Raw genomic sequence first — 13,653 nt, forward strand, 5'->3', positions numbered from 1 at the left:
GGCCCTTTGGCATGTATTAAAAGCAACTTATTTTTCAATTTTTTTCAAATTTAGGCCTATGCCACTGTGCGCATGATCGCATTAAAACTTGAATGAATGGACACCAAATTTTTATGGAGAGTAGCTTGCATGCCCCCTAAATATTTTTCTGATTTTATATATTTTTTAATTTTATTTATTTAAAAAAATTCTTTCATTTGTTTAATACAAAAATATATTTTTAATTTTTAAAAATTATATATAATCCAAAATTTTAAAAATTTTATGACTCTTATTTTGCAATTTTCGAGTTATTTTTTGAAGCCTCCCCGCCCCCCCCCAAAAAAAGGAAATAAGATAAGGAAGAGGAAGCACACCTTATTTAGGCTTAAATCTTCCTTCTGAACTGCTGAATCGGTGTGATTTTTGAGTTGTTGGAAAGGGGGAGCGGTGGAAACCTCTCCACCGCTTTCCCCTGTTGTTAGGAAGGCCTTCTCGAGCCTTCCCAACAACAAATAACATGTTTATACATCTTAAAGGAGGGGGCCTGATTCAAAACTGGGTCAGCTCGGTGTGAACCGGCTGGTTCGCATGGAGTTTGGACGTTCGGTGCCGGTTCCGGCAGGTTCGGTGTCGGTTCCGGCCGGTTTGGTATCGGTTCCGACCGGTTCGATGCCAGTTCTGGCCGGTTTGGGGCCGGAACCTAAAAATATAAGCTAACCATTTTGGTTTCACACTGGGTCGGCTCGATACTGCCCGAACTGGGCGGTTCGGCCCGATTCTGCAGACCATGGCTCAAAGGGTGCTGCTACTTGGATAGGGCGGACTTGGGGAACCAATGAGATAACAACTGGACACTACTCCAAGCTCGAGTCATACTGAAACCTCAACCAATTCCATAACTTCAACCCAAACACAACTCAGGTTGGCCTGAGGTTCCATGAATCAGATTGCACCAAGTTATCGCTTCAAGTGTAATATGAAGTAAATAAGATTCCAAAATAATAGGTTCTAGCTATCAGAATAGAGAAACAACGGGAGATGACATACTGAGAATATTATCATAACTTTCACATATGTACAGATAATCACGAAATATAGAGCATCATTGTGAATGAATTCTGATGGTCCCTTAAAGTCCTTTGTCTGAAATAATATAGGTTGAGTTCAGGTTGGGACAGTCCACAATTCCAAAGATGAAGCAACCTGAAACACGACATCTGAGACCAGTATGTTTGCTCAGCCCAAATCAAAAATCTAGTTGGCCCACATTCAAGTTGATAAATCCACCCCAAGTCTCATGGTCGCACTCTATAAGAAAATGCTAACTAATGACAATCAGCCCAATTTTATAGAAGTTGAAGAATACACCAATGAAGTATTATTTTGTATATCATAATACACTAGTACTCTGAGCATCTTCAAAGCATGCTTCTAAACAAGACATACATAATCAATGAGGTTCACAAATCTAAAGGAAAAAAAATTAAAAAATACCAGACTCTCTATCCCACTGCCGAGGCCTTCAGCAAGCCCTGACAATAGGTCCAAGGAGCAGACAACGAATTCTCTATCATATTGGACACCAGCTGCAACATGATCAACCTGCATTTATAGCATCAAATATGAGGGTGACTGAAATTAAATGACATAAGTTTTTAATGTAAACATTCTTAACAGCAGGAACAGTTGATGCATTCTCCTTTAAAAACCCATGGTAAAATATTCATTGTTGGTACAGTTCCAGAGGTCTTCTTTTTGCCCCTTCCAGAAGAAAGTTACAAAGGAGTGTGAGAACTTAAAGGCAAACTGGTGCAATAAATCAACCCAAAGAACTGGATTTCTGTTAATTATATGCATATGTACGAATTCCTCAGCAGAATGACTTGATCAACGAGCAATCCAAGTATCCAACAGAAGTCTCCATGCTCAAATTTGTCCATGTTGATCAGATCATCTAACCATTCACTATTTTGGTATGTATAGTGACTATCTTCAACATTATCTAAGCCAATTGATATTCTCATGGTTCATCTTGTATTACCAAAGAATTGCCTTTGCAATCACCAACATTAGTTCGATCCATCAGGGAGATGTACTCTAAATTTAATTATTGTATTCATCACAAATTGCTTTGCCTTAAAATGTGATTAATAGTTATGACCAAGGTATGCCGTACCAGCCCGAATCGGACAGTACCGAGCATACCGTACCGGCCCGAACTAAACAGTACAGAGCGTACTGTACCGGTTCGGTGCCGGTATCCTGTACGGGTGACTTACCAATACTCGGTACGCCAAAAAAATTTCATACCATACCATACCGACACTGTGCTAGTGTGGCACCGATACGGGATGTGGTACTGAGACGACGAACCTTGGTTATGACATGCTGCAATAAGCCAATGAATCTACAAATGACAGCAATAGCCAAACGTATACATGCAGCATAGGTCGTAGGTCATATTTACATTCTCATAATTTAAAATGGCCATAAATGCATCTGCATGTATATTACTACATAATACATATAACTCTAGCACCCATTTCTTATATTTATGAAAGATTATGAGCAGGCTTCCCCCATTGGCAACTAGAAAAGACATCTGAATTTCATTTTTTTCAGAAAGACAGAGAAAAAAGAAGGCCATTCTATCATTCGCTATCCAACTCATGTAGAAGGGATCCAGTTATAAACTGACCCAAGTGCTGCCAGACCATTGATGCATCTAATCCTAACCTAACCCAACCTAACATGAAACATGACCTCTCTAACCCAATGGTGATCCAACTACATATTCCTCTAGCTGAACATAATCTGTATTGTATCATGTAATCCAGCAGGGGCTCAAGGGCTTTATATTAATAGAGTTTCATTTGCAATTTTGTAATCTAAAATATCCAAGAGATCAATAATTAGATGCCAAAAAACCCAAGGCTTGCATTTTTATCAAAAATTGAAAAATGGGAAAGAGAAAATCATCCACGATTTTGAAGCAATAACCAATATGACATAAAGAACTTAATAGAACATGTAATCAGGATTATATTACACTTTAAAGGGATGGGTGTTGACCCAAAAGGTTTGCTTTTGATGATGCAAAAATATTTGAGTAAAAAGGTCACTAATTAGTTTCTTGGAGTGTACTTGAATGTTTGCAGAAAACCAAAAAGAAATATTTTAGGAACTCTTAATATGGAGAAATAAAGATTAATTATCCAAAGCTCTACACAAAGATATTCAACTCCAAAAAGGCTTTGAAGTAACCCTTGAATGTTTACATGCAAATACAGCAAATTCCAACTTGGGCTATTTCAAGAGTCCACCCCTAGATTACGAGTCGACCACGGCACACTGATACAGACTGATACGCCTTCACGAGTCAACTCCCGAAGATCACAAGTCGACCCCAGAACAATCTCAGAAGACAGAAAGAAAGCAGTAAAATTCAGCTCACTGGAGAGTCGACCCATGAATATCACAAGCTAACTCCAGTTAGACAAGAGTCGACCCTAGAAGCAAAAGAGTCGATCCCTGAATGGCCATAGACAAAAGACAGAGCTATAAAATTCATGACATTAGCGAGTTGACCCAAAGATCACGACCGACTCCAATTAGACAACAGTCGACCCCCAAAGCAAACAAGTCGACCCCTGAATGACCACAGACAATAGTCTGTTAGAGATTCAACCCATGAAAATGAGTCGACCCCTGTCAATAGACGAATCGACCTATAAACCAAAAGAGTTGACCCCATAATGGTCATAAGAGAGAGCGCAACAAAAACAACAGCCAGTTCGAGTCTCCCTCTGAAGAGAGCAAGTTAACTCCTGAAGATCATGAGTCGATCCCTAATAATGACGAGTTGACCTGTCTGCACCTAACTACAGTAATGGCTAGTTTTTCTGTAAATCAAAACCGCCGTTTTAGTCTCACAATGGCTCTTTTGACGTGTTAACGACTAGAAGTGTCTTCCAACCATTCTTCAGTAGTATAAATGCATGAGAACATCAAAAGGAAGAAAAAAATATAAGAGAGAATAAATGAGAAGTAATTGAATAGCTCAAGATAAAACCATTAAAAAGAAAAATATTCAAGTGCATTCATTAAAAGCTGAAAGATCACATCCTCCACTATTGTGAGAGTTGGTGAGATGCATCCAAGGCCAACCAACTAATTCGGAGAAACAATTATTTTACGTATATTTTACTATGAAGAGCTGTAATTCTGTTGCTTTGTATTTTTTTCATTCTGTTGGGACAAGTTTCAAAGTTTGAAACTTGAAAAAAAGGTCCATCCAAACTTTGAATTGGATTGTTTGGAGCCTAGAAAAAGGCTTGGATGTGATTTTGGTTAATTGCCAGTGAAAATCAACTAGGTTGATTGTGAGCCTAGCTAAAACAATCGGATTGTAATCTTGAAAAGATTATAGTGAAAATTCCCAAGAAAGATGTCTGGAGAATGGGCGTAGGTGCAAGGTTGGCACCGAATTACTATAAATTTATTGTGTTTGTGGTGCATGAATTGTGTACTTTGATCTCTTACATATTTACTTTTGTTAATTACTTATTGCAACTCACACATTCGTCAAGTTTTATTCCACTGCATTTTACTTAAAGTTTTCGAAAAGCCCAATTCACCCCTTCTTGGGCTGCCTAGCTAGGCAACAATGGGTTAGTCATAGATGATACATTTCATATAGGATAGCATGGACATACTAACATCTATCAAATATTAATTCGGTTGGGTTAAGTTTGTTAAAATCTGCTCAGGTTAGATTCAGTTGCTTGAGTTCTCAACAAAAACCCAACCCAGTCTAAATCTCAAGTTAGGTCTGGATGGATTTGGATCTATGCCATTAGAGTCCATGGTAATACAAGGCTCTTTCCATCTTAATTCGTATCAGGGCTACTAAAATTAAAGGTGGGCCATGACTACAAAATCAAAAGAAAAAAGAGTTCATTGTAAGAAGTGGGATAAGTCATGGAAAAGGGGAGAAAGTACAGGCTAATGAAAACAACTAACTTCGTGGAATTTTTCTAACTCAAATCAAAGATATTATGTAAGTTCTTGATGACCACATAAACCTAAATAACTTCATCAAGGGGAGAAAAGGTTAAATCTCCAATTTGTTAAAAAACAGTGCTACCTAACTCATAAAGAACAATTTTGTAGTCAGTCATGTCATAACAAATAACTAAACGATTGTTTCCTAGTTAAAGTACTTTAACTTACATGCACCAATAGGCTTTAACTAGCAAGAACATGGACTGTCGTACCACACCGAATCAGAACCAATACCAAACTCATATTCGACTCAATACAAACCCCATATTGTCCCACACCAAAGCATACCGAAATAAAAATGAGAAAAATAATTCAAGAGCTATATTGGTACGGAGCACATACACACTGTACCGACCTATACTGTACCGACCTATACTATACCAAACTAGCAACATACTGGTACGATAACTGATACCGAGATTGCGGACCTTGAACAAGAATAAGTAAAAACTATCCTAAATTGTATTAACATTGGTTGGAAACAAAGTAAACTGATGTTTACCATCTAATATGAAAACATCATATTAATTCAGATATATGGTATTCTAATGGAGGCATAAATTTGATATTGTTGATATTTCAGCATCATATTCTTTCCTAATAATAATCATATTGCATTTTAGATATGATGGTGACAAATGACATTGTAATGTCACGTAAAACAGCAATCAGCATTTGAATTTAAACGAATTCAGTACGTGAACAGTATTATATATTCAAGAAGTAGAAGAATAGATATAATCGTGCCATTAAAATAAAATTAAAGAGCCAAATACCTTAGCCAATTGTTGTATCTGGATAAGATTGATGCACCTCTGAAATACTGGTTCAGCAAACTGAGAAAATCCTGGTCCCAAAGCCTGAAAATTGGAACCATCAAATGAATCTCAATATGATGCCGCACTAAAAGAAAGAGGAAGATGGGGTAGATGAAGCAAGATATATGACTGCAAATTAACCAAGCTGTTCATGAACAAGACACACTCAAAGCAATAAGATCAGCTCAATTAGGAAATAAGAGCAGCTCTAGCCTTGATTTACGGCTTGACTCCTAAACAAGCCAAGTGCAAGTTCCAAGCACTCAAGGCTTGCAAGAGAAGTAGGAACTCAAGCTTCGCTTGATAACAGGCTCATTCAAGCTGGTTTACTAGGAAAAGATCCAAGCTTAAACACTAAGTCAAGCTTGGCCTGAGATTGAATAAAACTTTCAATTAAAAAGTCAAGCCTCAGCAACCCAAAGCTTGTCTTGGCTCAGTTCATGGACAGCCCTGAGCGGACAAAATCAGAAAAGATTCAGATAGGTGTTCTCAAACACAAATCTTTTTTGTAAAGCACTAAATAGATTTAATCAAAAGCTTACTTAAAATTCTATTGATCTGAAGTAATATATTCCAACCTATTCTCCAAAATCTCATCAAGCATTTAAAAGTTACCATATTTCAAACTGAAATATTATTGAAATACAGAAATTCCTAAAGATACACAACTTAGATCCATAAGGTTGAAAGAACAAGCATGAAAATAAGCAACTTTCCACACACAGATTATATCCCTCAATAAACCATGAGTAAGGGATCTTCTATTATGTTCTAGCTGTTTTATGATTATGAATGAATTTCTAAGCCTAAAGATTGCCGAACCGGCCGGTACGGGGCATGCCGAACCAGCCGGTATGGAGGATGCCAAACCGGAATGGTCAGTTACCAACATGGTTCACCCTTTTGAAACATACAAATGAGTCAATCCCGCGAGCCCTCGTCCCAACACTGAGTCTCTCTCTCTCTCCCCTTCTCTCTGTCCCTTGTCCTCACAAGCCCTCGTCCCAATAGTGAGTCTCTCTTTCTTCCTCTCCCTCTCTCCCTTGTCCCCGTTGAGCTGCTGTCCTCGTGAGCCCTCGTCCCAACTGAGTCTCCCCCCTCTACCTCTCTCACCCCTTTCTCTCCCTCCCTCTCATTCCTCTCCCCCTTCTCCCTCTCCCTTCCTCCCTCCCACTCTTGTTTCAGTATATGCTCCAAGATCACGGACATGTACCAAGCTGGTCATCAGCTGGTACAACACCAAATACTAGTCACCGAACTTTGGCTGAGCCCATCAGCAAAATCGGACACTTTGTCAAATCAAAGTTAACAGTGAGTCCTTCCACATATGCTCCAAGAAATAACACGTGAATCCAAAAGGCTACGGATGGCAATGAGCAAAACATAATTCCAAAAGGCTAGGGGTGGCAACGAGCAGAACATGAGCTGAGCCAGGCTTAGCTCCGGCATGGCTCATTTTATAATCGAGCCAATCTCGAGCTAGCTACTCTTCAAGCTAATCTCAAAATATTCACAAACAACCTGTTTAAAAGATCTATGGAGGATTTATATCATTCGAGGCTTTTATTTATATAATTTGAAGGAGTAATCCAACTTATATTTTGATGTTATGGTTAGAATACATACTATTCTAGATAATCTATATTAATTTATAACTGATAATTATAAAAATAATCGTTTGTAGTGATAATACTAATTAAAATGGTATAATATGCATATAAATTACTCATATATTAGTAAGCATTGCTCTAGCTCGGCTTGTTTCTTAACCAAATGAACTGAGCTCGAGCCAAATTTCGAGTCTAACTCGAGCTAGTTTGCAAACAGCTTGCTCAATTGCTAGCCCTACACAAAGCCACGGAGAGCCAGAGTGTAAGGGAGAATCAAAAAAGAGTGAAGCATAAGACCAACTCCATGCATACCTTCCTAGAATATATAACTATGCTAACTTTTGGAACTTCTCTTTTTAAAATTTCTAGAATGACTCATTTTATCACCCTTTTCCACTAATTCAACTCCATGAACTTTTTCAAATAGAATCACTACCTGCTAGAGTTTCATGCATTAACTACCTAGTTATGCATTCATGAACCATATGCTGACGGAGATGGCACAGAAAAAAATTATACACATTGAGATGATTCCTTTTTTCCTGTTTCTTATGATGGAAGGGGAGGGAAAATCCCACCCAATTTTATTAAAGAGAAGTTTAGGTGGAGGCAAGATTGCATCATGAGAAAAGTTACAAAATGCATATGAGGACTTCAATAGTCAGTAGTAATGTCGATAGAAATTTTGAACTAACTACATTGCATATAATTTGACATTACTACCCTAATTAGCTACACAACAATCTGGCTAACTTTAATTTTAATAATCAATAATATATAGGCTAGACTGTGAAGAATATTTTTTTCAGAAAAAGGCCTTTAAACTGTTAAACAAAAGCCAAATCAGAGATACTTGATCAAAAATATCCTGTGGCTGAGAAACTTTATGACCACAGTAACTATCACACTTTTAAGAAGTTTCATCTGCATGAACTAATGAAGTAACTTGATCCTGATCATCCCCGCAAACTGAAGGTACCGGTAAAATTTGGTTTATTCATTTTTTTAATGTAATTAGAACATAAACAGAATTTATAATGGCAAAGCTAATGTAGTAGCAGCTGGTACTCTAGCCCTCAAATAAAGATTTCATTCTCAATGTATGAAGCTATTTTTTACAAATTAAAATTTTAGAAATCGGTCTTCATGAGTCCTATATTGAATAAGATTATTATTTTAGCTCTATGTTAAACTTAAGAAGATAATGTTGATAATAGTACACAACTGAGTGTTTAATGTCGTGATTGCAGAACAGAAATAAGTCATCCTCAGAAAGAATTTACCCTACCCTCATTTTCTTCTGATGTAAAAAGAGAGCATCATTTCACATACGTATTCCTCGTATAATTACGTAAATCAGCTATTCTACTCTTTTCTCATCTTATCATTATAATTTAGCTAAATAATCATTAAGAGAGACAGATTGGATGGAAACCAAATTTCTTAGAGAATATTTTTGTCATGGTTATTTGCGCTGGAATGGCAGGATGTGGGATAACTTAAACCACAGGAATTACTTCTGCACTGCTAAAAATTTTAAGGTCTTCTCCATCTTTACATACTAACCGACAACTTCCAAAAATCTGGACATCCAAGCCGTAGGCTTGACACTAGTTGCTGTGACAGGAAAAAAAAACATACTTGAATGAGAATTTAATTTAAGTAATGTTTTAACCAAAACTATGTTTTATCATGTAAGCAATTAACGTGATGTCCACATGAGAGTATACCTTCAAACTTTCCTTCATTTACTTCTAAAAGCTACAGTAGCATCAGAGCCCACCACTGTGCTGCAGATATTCACTAAAAGCCCAGGCAATCTGCAAAGCATCACAATAAGCTGACTACTTGATATAATTCTCATATTTCCAACCTTTTGACATACTCTAGCTGAGAACTTTCACCGAATCAATGCTATAATCAACCAACCTTGCTCTTGGTCAAGGTTCGCAATCTTGGTACTGGACCTCGTGTCGGTACCATGCTGATATAGTGTCAGTATGCACGATACGGTGGTCAATTCAGCACACCGAGACTCATTACATCTCCCATACCATTTTGGTTCAGTATTGGCACAGCACAGTATGTCTGATATGGGGTGATACACACCGGAACGGCGAACCTTGCTCCTAGTAATTGCTAAACTCATATCAAAAAATCAATTAAGAGGACCTTTTCCTCTCATTATAGGCTTCTCAAATCTCACTCTCAGATCAATATGTGTAAACAATCTAATCAAATTTGGAAGTGTTCACTCCAATGAATGAATAGAACCCTCATATTAATTAATTGATCATTCCTCGGATCAATCGATAGTGCACTTCATGTGGAGCCTTACAGCTCCAGATTGCATCTAATATTTGTTTGCCCCTCCCCTCCTTCTCATACCTATTCTCCCCTTATTTTCTTGTTTTAAGAAAGATCTAAGACTCATTTGAATTGGCTAAGAACTAGTGTTGGGCATCGGGCCGTGCCGGCCCGGCCCGGCCCAGGCCCACTGGGCCCAAGGTCTAAACGGGCCGTGCCTGGCCCGGCCCGCTTATGAAGCGGGCCGTGCCGGCACGGCCCGTCGCGGGCGCAAAAGGAAGCCCGGCCCGGCCCCCGGCCCGTCTATTGGCGGGCCGGGCCGGGCACGGCACGCCACGGGCCGTGCCAGGCACGGCCCGTAACGGGTGCAAACGGGCCGTGCCAGGCACGGCCCGTAACGGGTGCAAACGGGCCGTGCCAGGCACGGCCCGCAACGGCTCCAAACGGGCCGTGCCCGCAACGGTGAGGGGTGAGGAAAATAGCCGTTTCCAACGACTATTTTGGGAAAAAGTCGGTTTTACCCCTCCCAACAGTCCAATAACGGCTGAATTGAGGGGTATTTTGGGAAAAAAAATTTGGGCTTCTATAAATAGCCCTTTCCTCCCTCATTCTCACCACACCAAACCAACTATTCTCTCCTTCTCTAATACTATTATTTCTCTCTTCTAAAGTGCTCTTCTAGCAATTTAATTTTTAGTTTGCATTTAGCAAGTGTTCAAGTGCTACACAAGAGGAGGTTCCTGTTGAGAAGAGAAGGTCACTCCTGTTGAGAGCACAAGAGGAAGCTCAGAATCTCGGCTCTGCGGCTCTGCCTCTGCCCTCCGACCCTCTACTCAATTCCTCCAATCCTCCTTGTGGTTAGTTTTTATTTTTTTAATTCATCAATTTAGATATGTCATCTTTTGAGAAAAGTCAGTTTGACATTCCTCCTGTTTCTGAGGGAGAAGAAACTAATCCCCAACCCCATGTTCCTAGTTCCTCTAGAACTAGTGAACCGAGTGAAGATCAAACCTCTTCTCGTAAGAGGACTAGTGCTGTATGGACTGAATTTAATAGAGTTATGGTTGATGGAGTCTGGAAAGCTAAATGTAAAAAATGTGCCAAACTTTATAGTTGTAGTAGTAGTGGGGGAACAGGGCATTTAAAAAGACATCAAGAGAGTCATAGGATGCATGATTCTCATGCTCAAACTCAAAGTACCCTTAATATACAAGGGGGATTACTTGTAGGTAATTTTGCATATAATCATGAAAATCAAAGAAAAGCACTTGTAAAATGGATAGTTAAGGATGAATTACCTTTTAGTTTATGTGAATCTTTTAATTTTGAAGAATATGTTCAATTAAACCTACAACCTGCTTACAAAAGAACTAGTAGGCGTACATTTAGAAGAGTAGCTATGACTAACTTTTTAGCAATGAAACAAAGTTTAATTGAATCACTTTCTACTTTAAATGTAAAAATTTTATTAACTTCTGATATTTGGTCAGCATCTGCAGGTAGTAATTGTTTTATTGCCATTACTGCTCATTATATTGATAATGATTGGCAATTAAATAAACGTATTCTTGCTTTTCGTGCTTTTGATTTTCCACATTCTGGGCAACAAATTTCAAATATCATTTATCAAACTGCATGTTCATATAATATTAATGATAAAATTATGTCTATTACTTTTGATAATGCATCTAATAATAATTCTGCTGTTGCATTATTAAAAGACTCATTGCATCCCATGTTAGATGGAAATTTATTGCATATTAGATGTGCATGTCATATCTTAAATCTTTCTGTTCAAGCTGGCATGGGTATGATTCAAGATGTGATTGGTAAAATTAGAAATGCAGTTTCTTTTATTCATGCTTCAAGATCAAGACTTCAAGAATTTAAGGAACTATGTATAAATCATGGTAAACGTTTTAAAAAATTTAAACTTGATGTAATTACTCGTTGGAACTCAATATATAGCATGATACATGATGCATACCCATATAGAAACTTATTAAGTGCATATATTAATGATCGTGGATTAGGCTTTACATTGACTGAAACTGATTAGAATAAAGAAAAAATTTTGGAAGATTTTTTGCTTAGTTTTTATAATGCTACCAATGTTCTTTCTGGTATTTATTATCCAACTTCATGTTCATTTTTACAACAAGCATATATAATTAGTCAAAAATTTGCAGAACATAGATATGATGATGTTTTAATGCCTATTATTGACCTAATGGAATCTAAATGGAATGAGTATTGGGACAAGATATGTCCTATGCATAACTTAGCTGCTGTATTTGTTCCTAGAGTTAAATTAAATGGCGTGCTAATTTTACTTGATGCATACTGTGAAAATATGATTAAAGATCCTGAACCTGCTAAAAATGAGGTAAAACAACTTCTTTATGATATTTATGCTATATATGATGAAAAAATTCGTGGATCTAGAACACAAATACAAACCTCTATTCCTTCTTCTAGTAGTTCTCGTTCGTCATCTATTTTTTCATTCATTGCATAGAGAAGACACACACATGCTTCAAGTTTATCTTCATCTTCTTCATCTTTAAGTAGTGAACTAGAATTTTATTTACGAAATAATCTTCAGTCTGCATATGATGAAAATCAAATAGAGAATCTAGATGTATTATCTTGGTGGAAGAGTGTTAGAAATCAATATCCTGTTATGTCTGCAATTGCACGCGATATTTTAGCCGTGCCGATGTCCACGGTAGCATCGGAATCCGCTTTTAGTGCAGGTCGGCGTGTTCTTGACGAAAAGAGAAGGATGACGGGCGAAACGGTGGAGATGCTTCTCTGCTTCAAAGATTGGTTGGATGCTGAGGCAAGACTTCAAGATAAAGGTGGACATAATACAACATCCTCTGATGATGATGATACAAACACTACTGAAGACTGAAGAGTGAATACTGATTCACTGAATCACTGATGATTAGTAAGATTTCTTAATTTTTTATAATTGTACATTTTTATTGTATTCTGGAGATCAGACCAAGGTCCAAACCTCGGCCCTTTGGCCCCTTTCTTATTGTATTCTGGAGGTCAGACCAAGGTCCAAACCTCCCTTCATGTACCATTTTGATTTAAATTAATAAACTGGTAGGGGTCTATGCCAAACCCCCCACCATTAAGGTGGCTTTATATTCATAAATCCTTAGTTTTCAATATTTATTAATTTATTAAAAAAATTTATGAAGCATTAATTTTTATCGGGCCGGGCCGGGCCCAGGCCCGGACCGTGCCAAGCCCGCGGGCCAGCCCGGCCCAGGCCCTGATGGGCCGTGCCGGGCTGGCCCGCGGGCCTAGAGCAGGCCGTGCCGGCCCAGGCCCGAAGCGGGCCATGCCTGGGTCGGCCCGCGGGCCAGTAACCTGTGACCCGGCACGGCCCCTTTAAATGGGCCGTGCCGGGCACGGCCCGGCACTGTAGCTATCGGGCCGTGCCAGGCACGGCCCTCTTCGTGCCGGGCCGTGGGCGGCCCGGCCCAATGCCCAACTCTACTAAGAACAATCCGCCAAACTAAGAACCATATAATCTGACAAGAGCAATCACCCTAAATTTGGGGTGCTATTGGGTAGTACATGTGACCACCCACCCTGAACCTGGACCATAGGAGTTTGGATCTAAACTTTGATCCAAATCCTACCCATCCAATGGCCAGGTTGGGGCCAAATCGAGGTCCAAATCCAGGTTCAGGCAGGAGAGATTTCAAAAGAACCATTAGGTCTAAAGATTGGGTCTGATTTAAGACACTATCTGAAAGTCATCAGGTTTGGATGGTGTACAAATCAAGTCCAAGTCTGGGTCTTAAGCATGTATCAGCATTTGCTAAGCTCAAACATTCATTCCCTGAAAA

The 13,653-nt window shown here is 38.7% G+C and overlaps 1 protein-coding gene across 5 annotated transcripts in view; it reads right to left on the minus strand.

Annotated features, from left to right (window-relative positions):
* LOC103711297 (transportin-1-like) overlaps positions 1 to 13,653 on the minus strand; it is a 60,759-nt gene that overhangs the window by 7,976 nt on the left and 39,130 nt on the right. For all 5 annotated transcript variants that reach the window (XR_005507409.3, XR_015971111.2, XM_088706729.2 and 2 more), the window contains exons 19-20: positions 5,823 to 5,906; positions 1,477 to 1,584 (exon numbers count right to left, since the gene is read on the minus strand). Coding sequence is in view for 3 of the 5 variants with exons in the window: in XM_088706729.2 (XP_088562855.2) it covers positions 1,477 to 1,584; positions 5,823 to 5,906 (192 nt within the window). In the remaining 2 variants the exon portion in view is untranslated. The remainder of the gene's footprint in view (positions 1 to 1,476; positions 1,585 to 5,822; positions 5,907 to 13,653) is intronic.

This window comes from Phoenix dactylifera, chromosome 11 (genome assembly GCF_051530095.1).
Source record: "Phoenix dactylifera cultivar Ajwa chromosome 11, Ajwa_hap1_PhDact_Kaust_v1.1, whole genome shotgun sequence".
NCBI classification, from domain to species: Eukaryota; Viridiplantae; Streptophyta; class Magnoliopsida; order Arecales; family Arecaceae; genus Phoenix; species Phoenix dactylifera.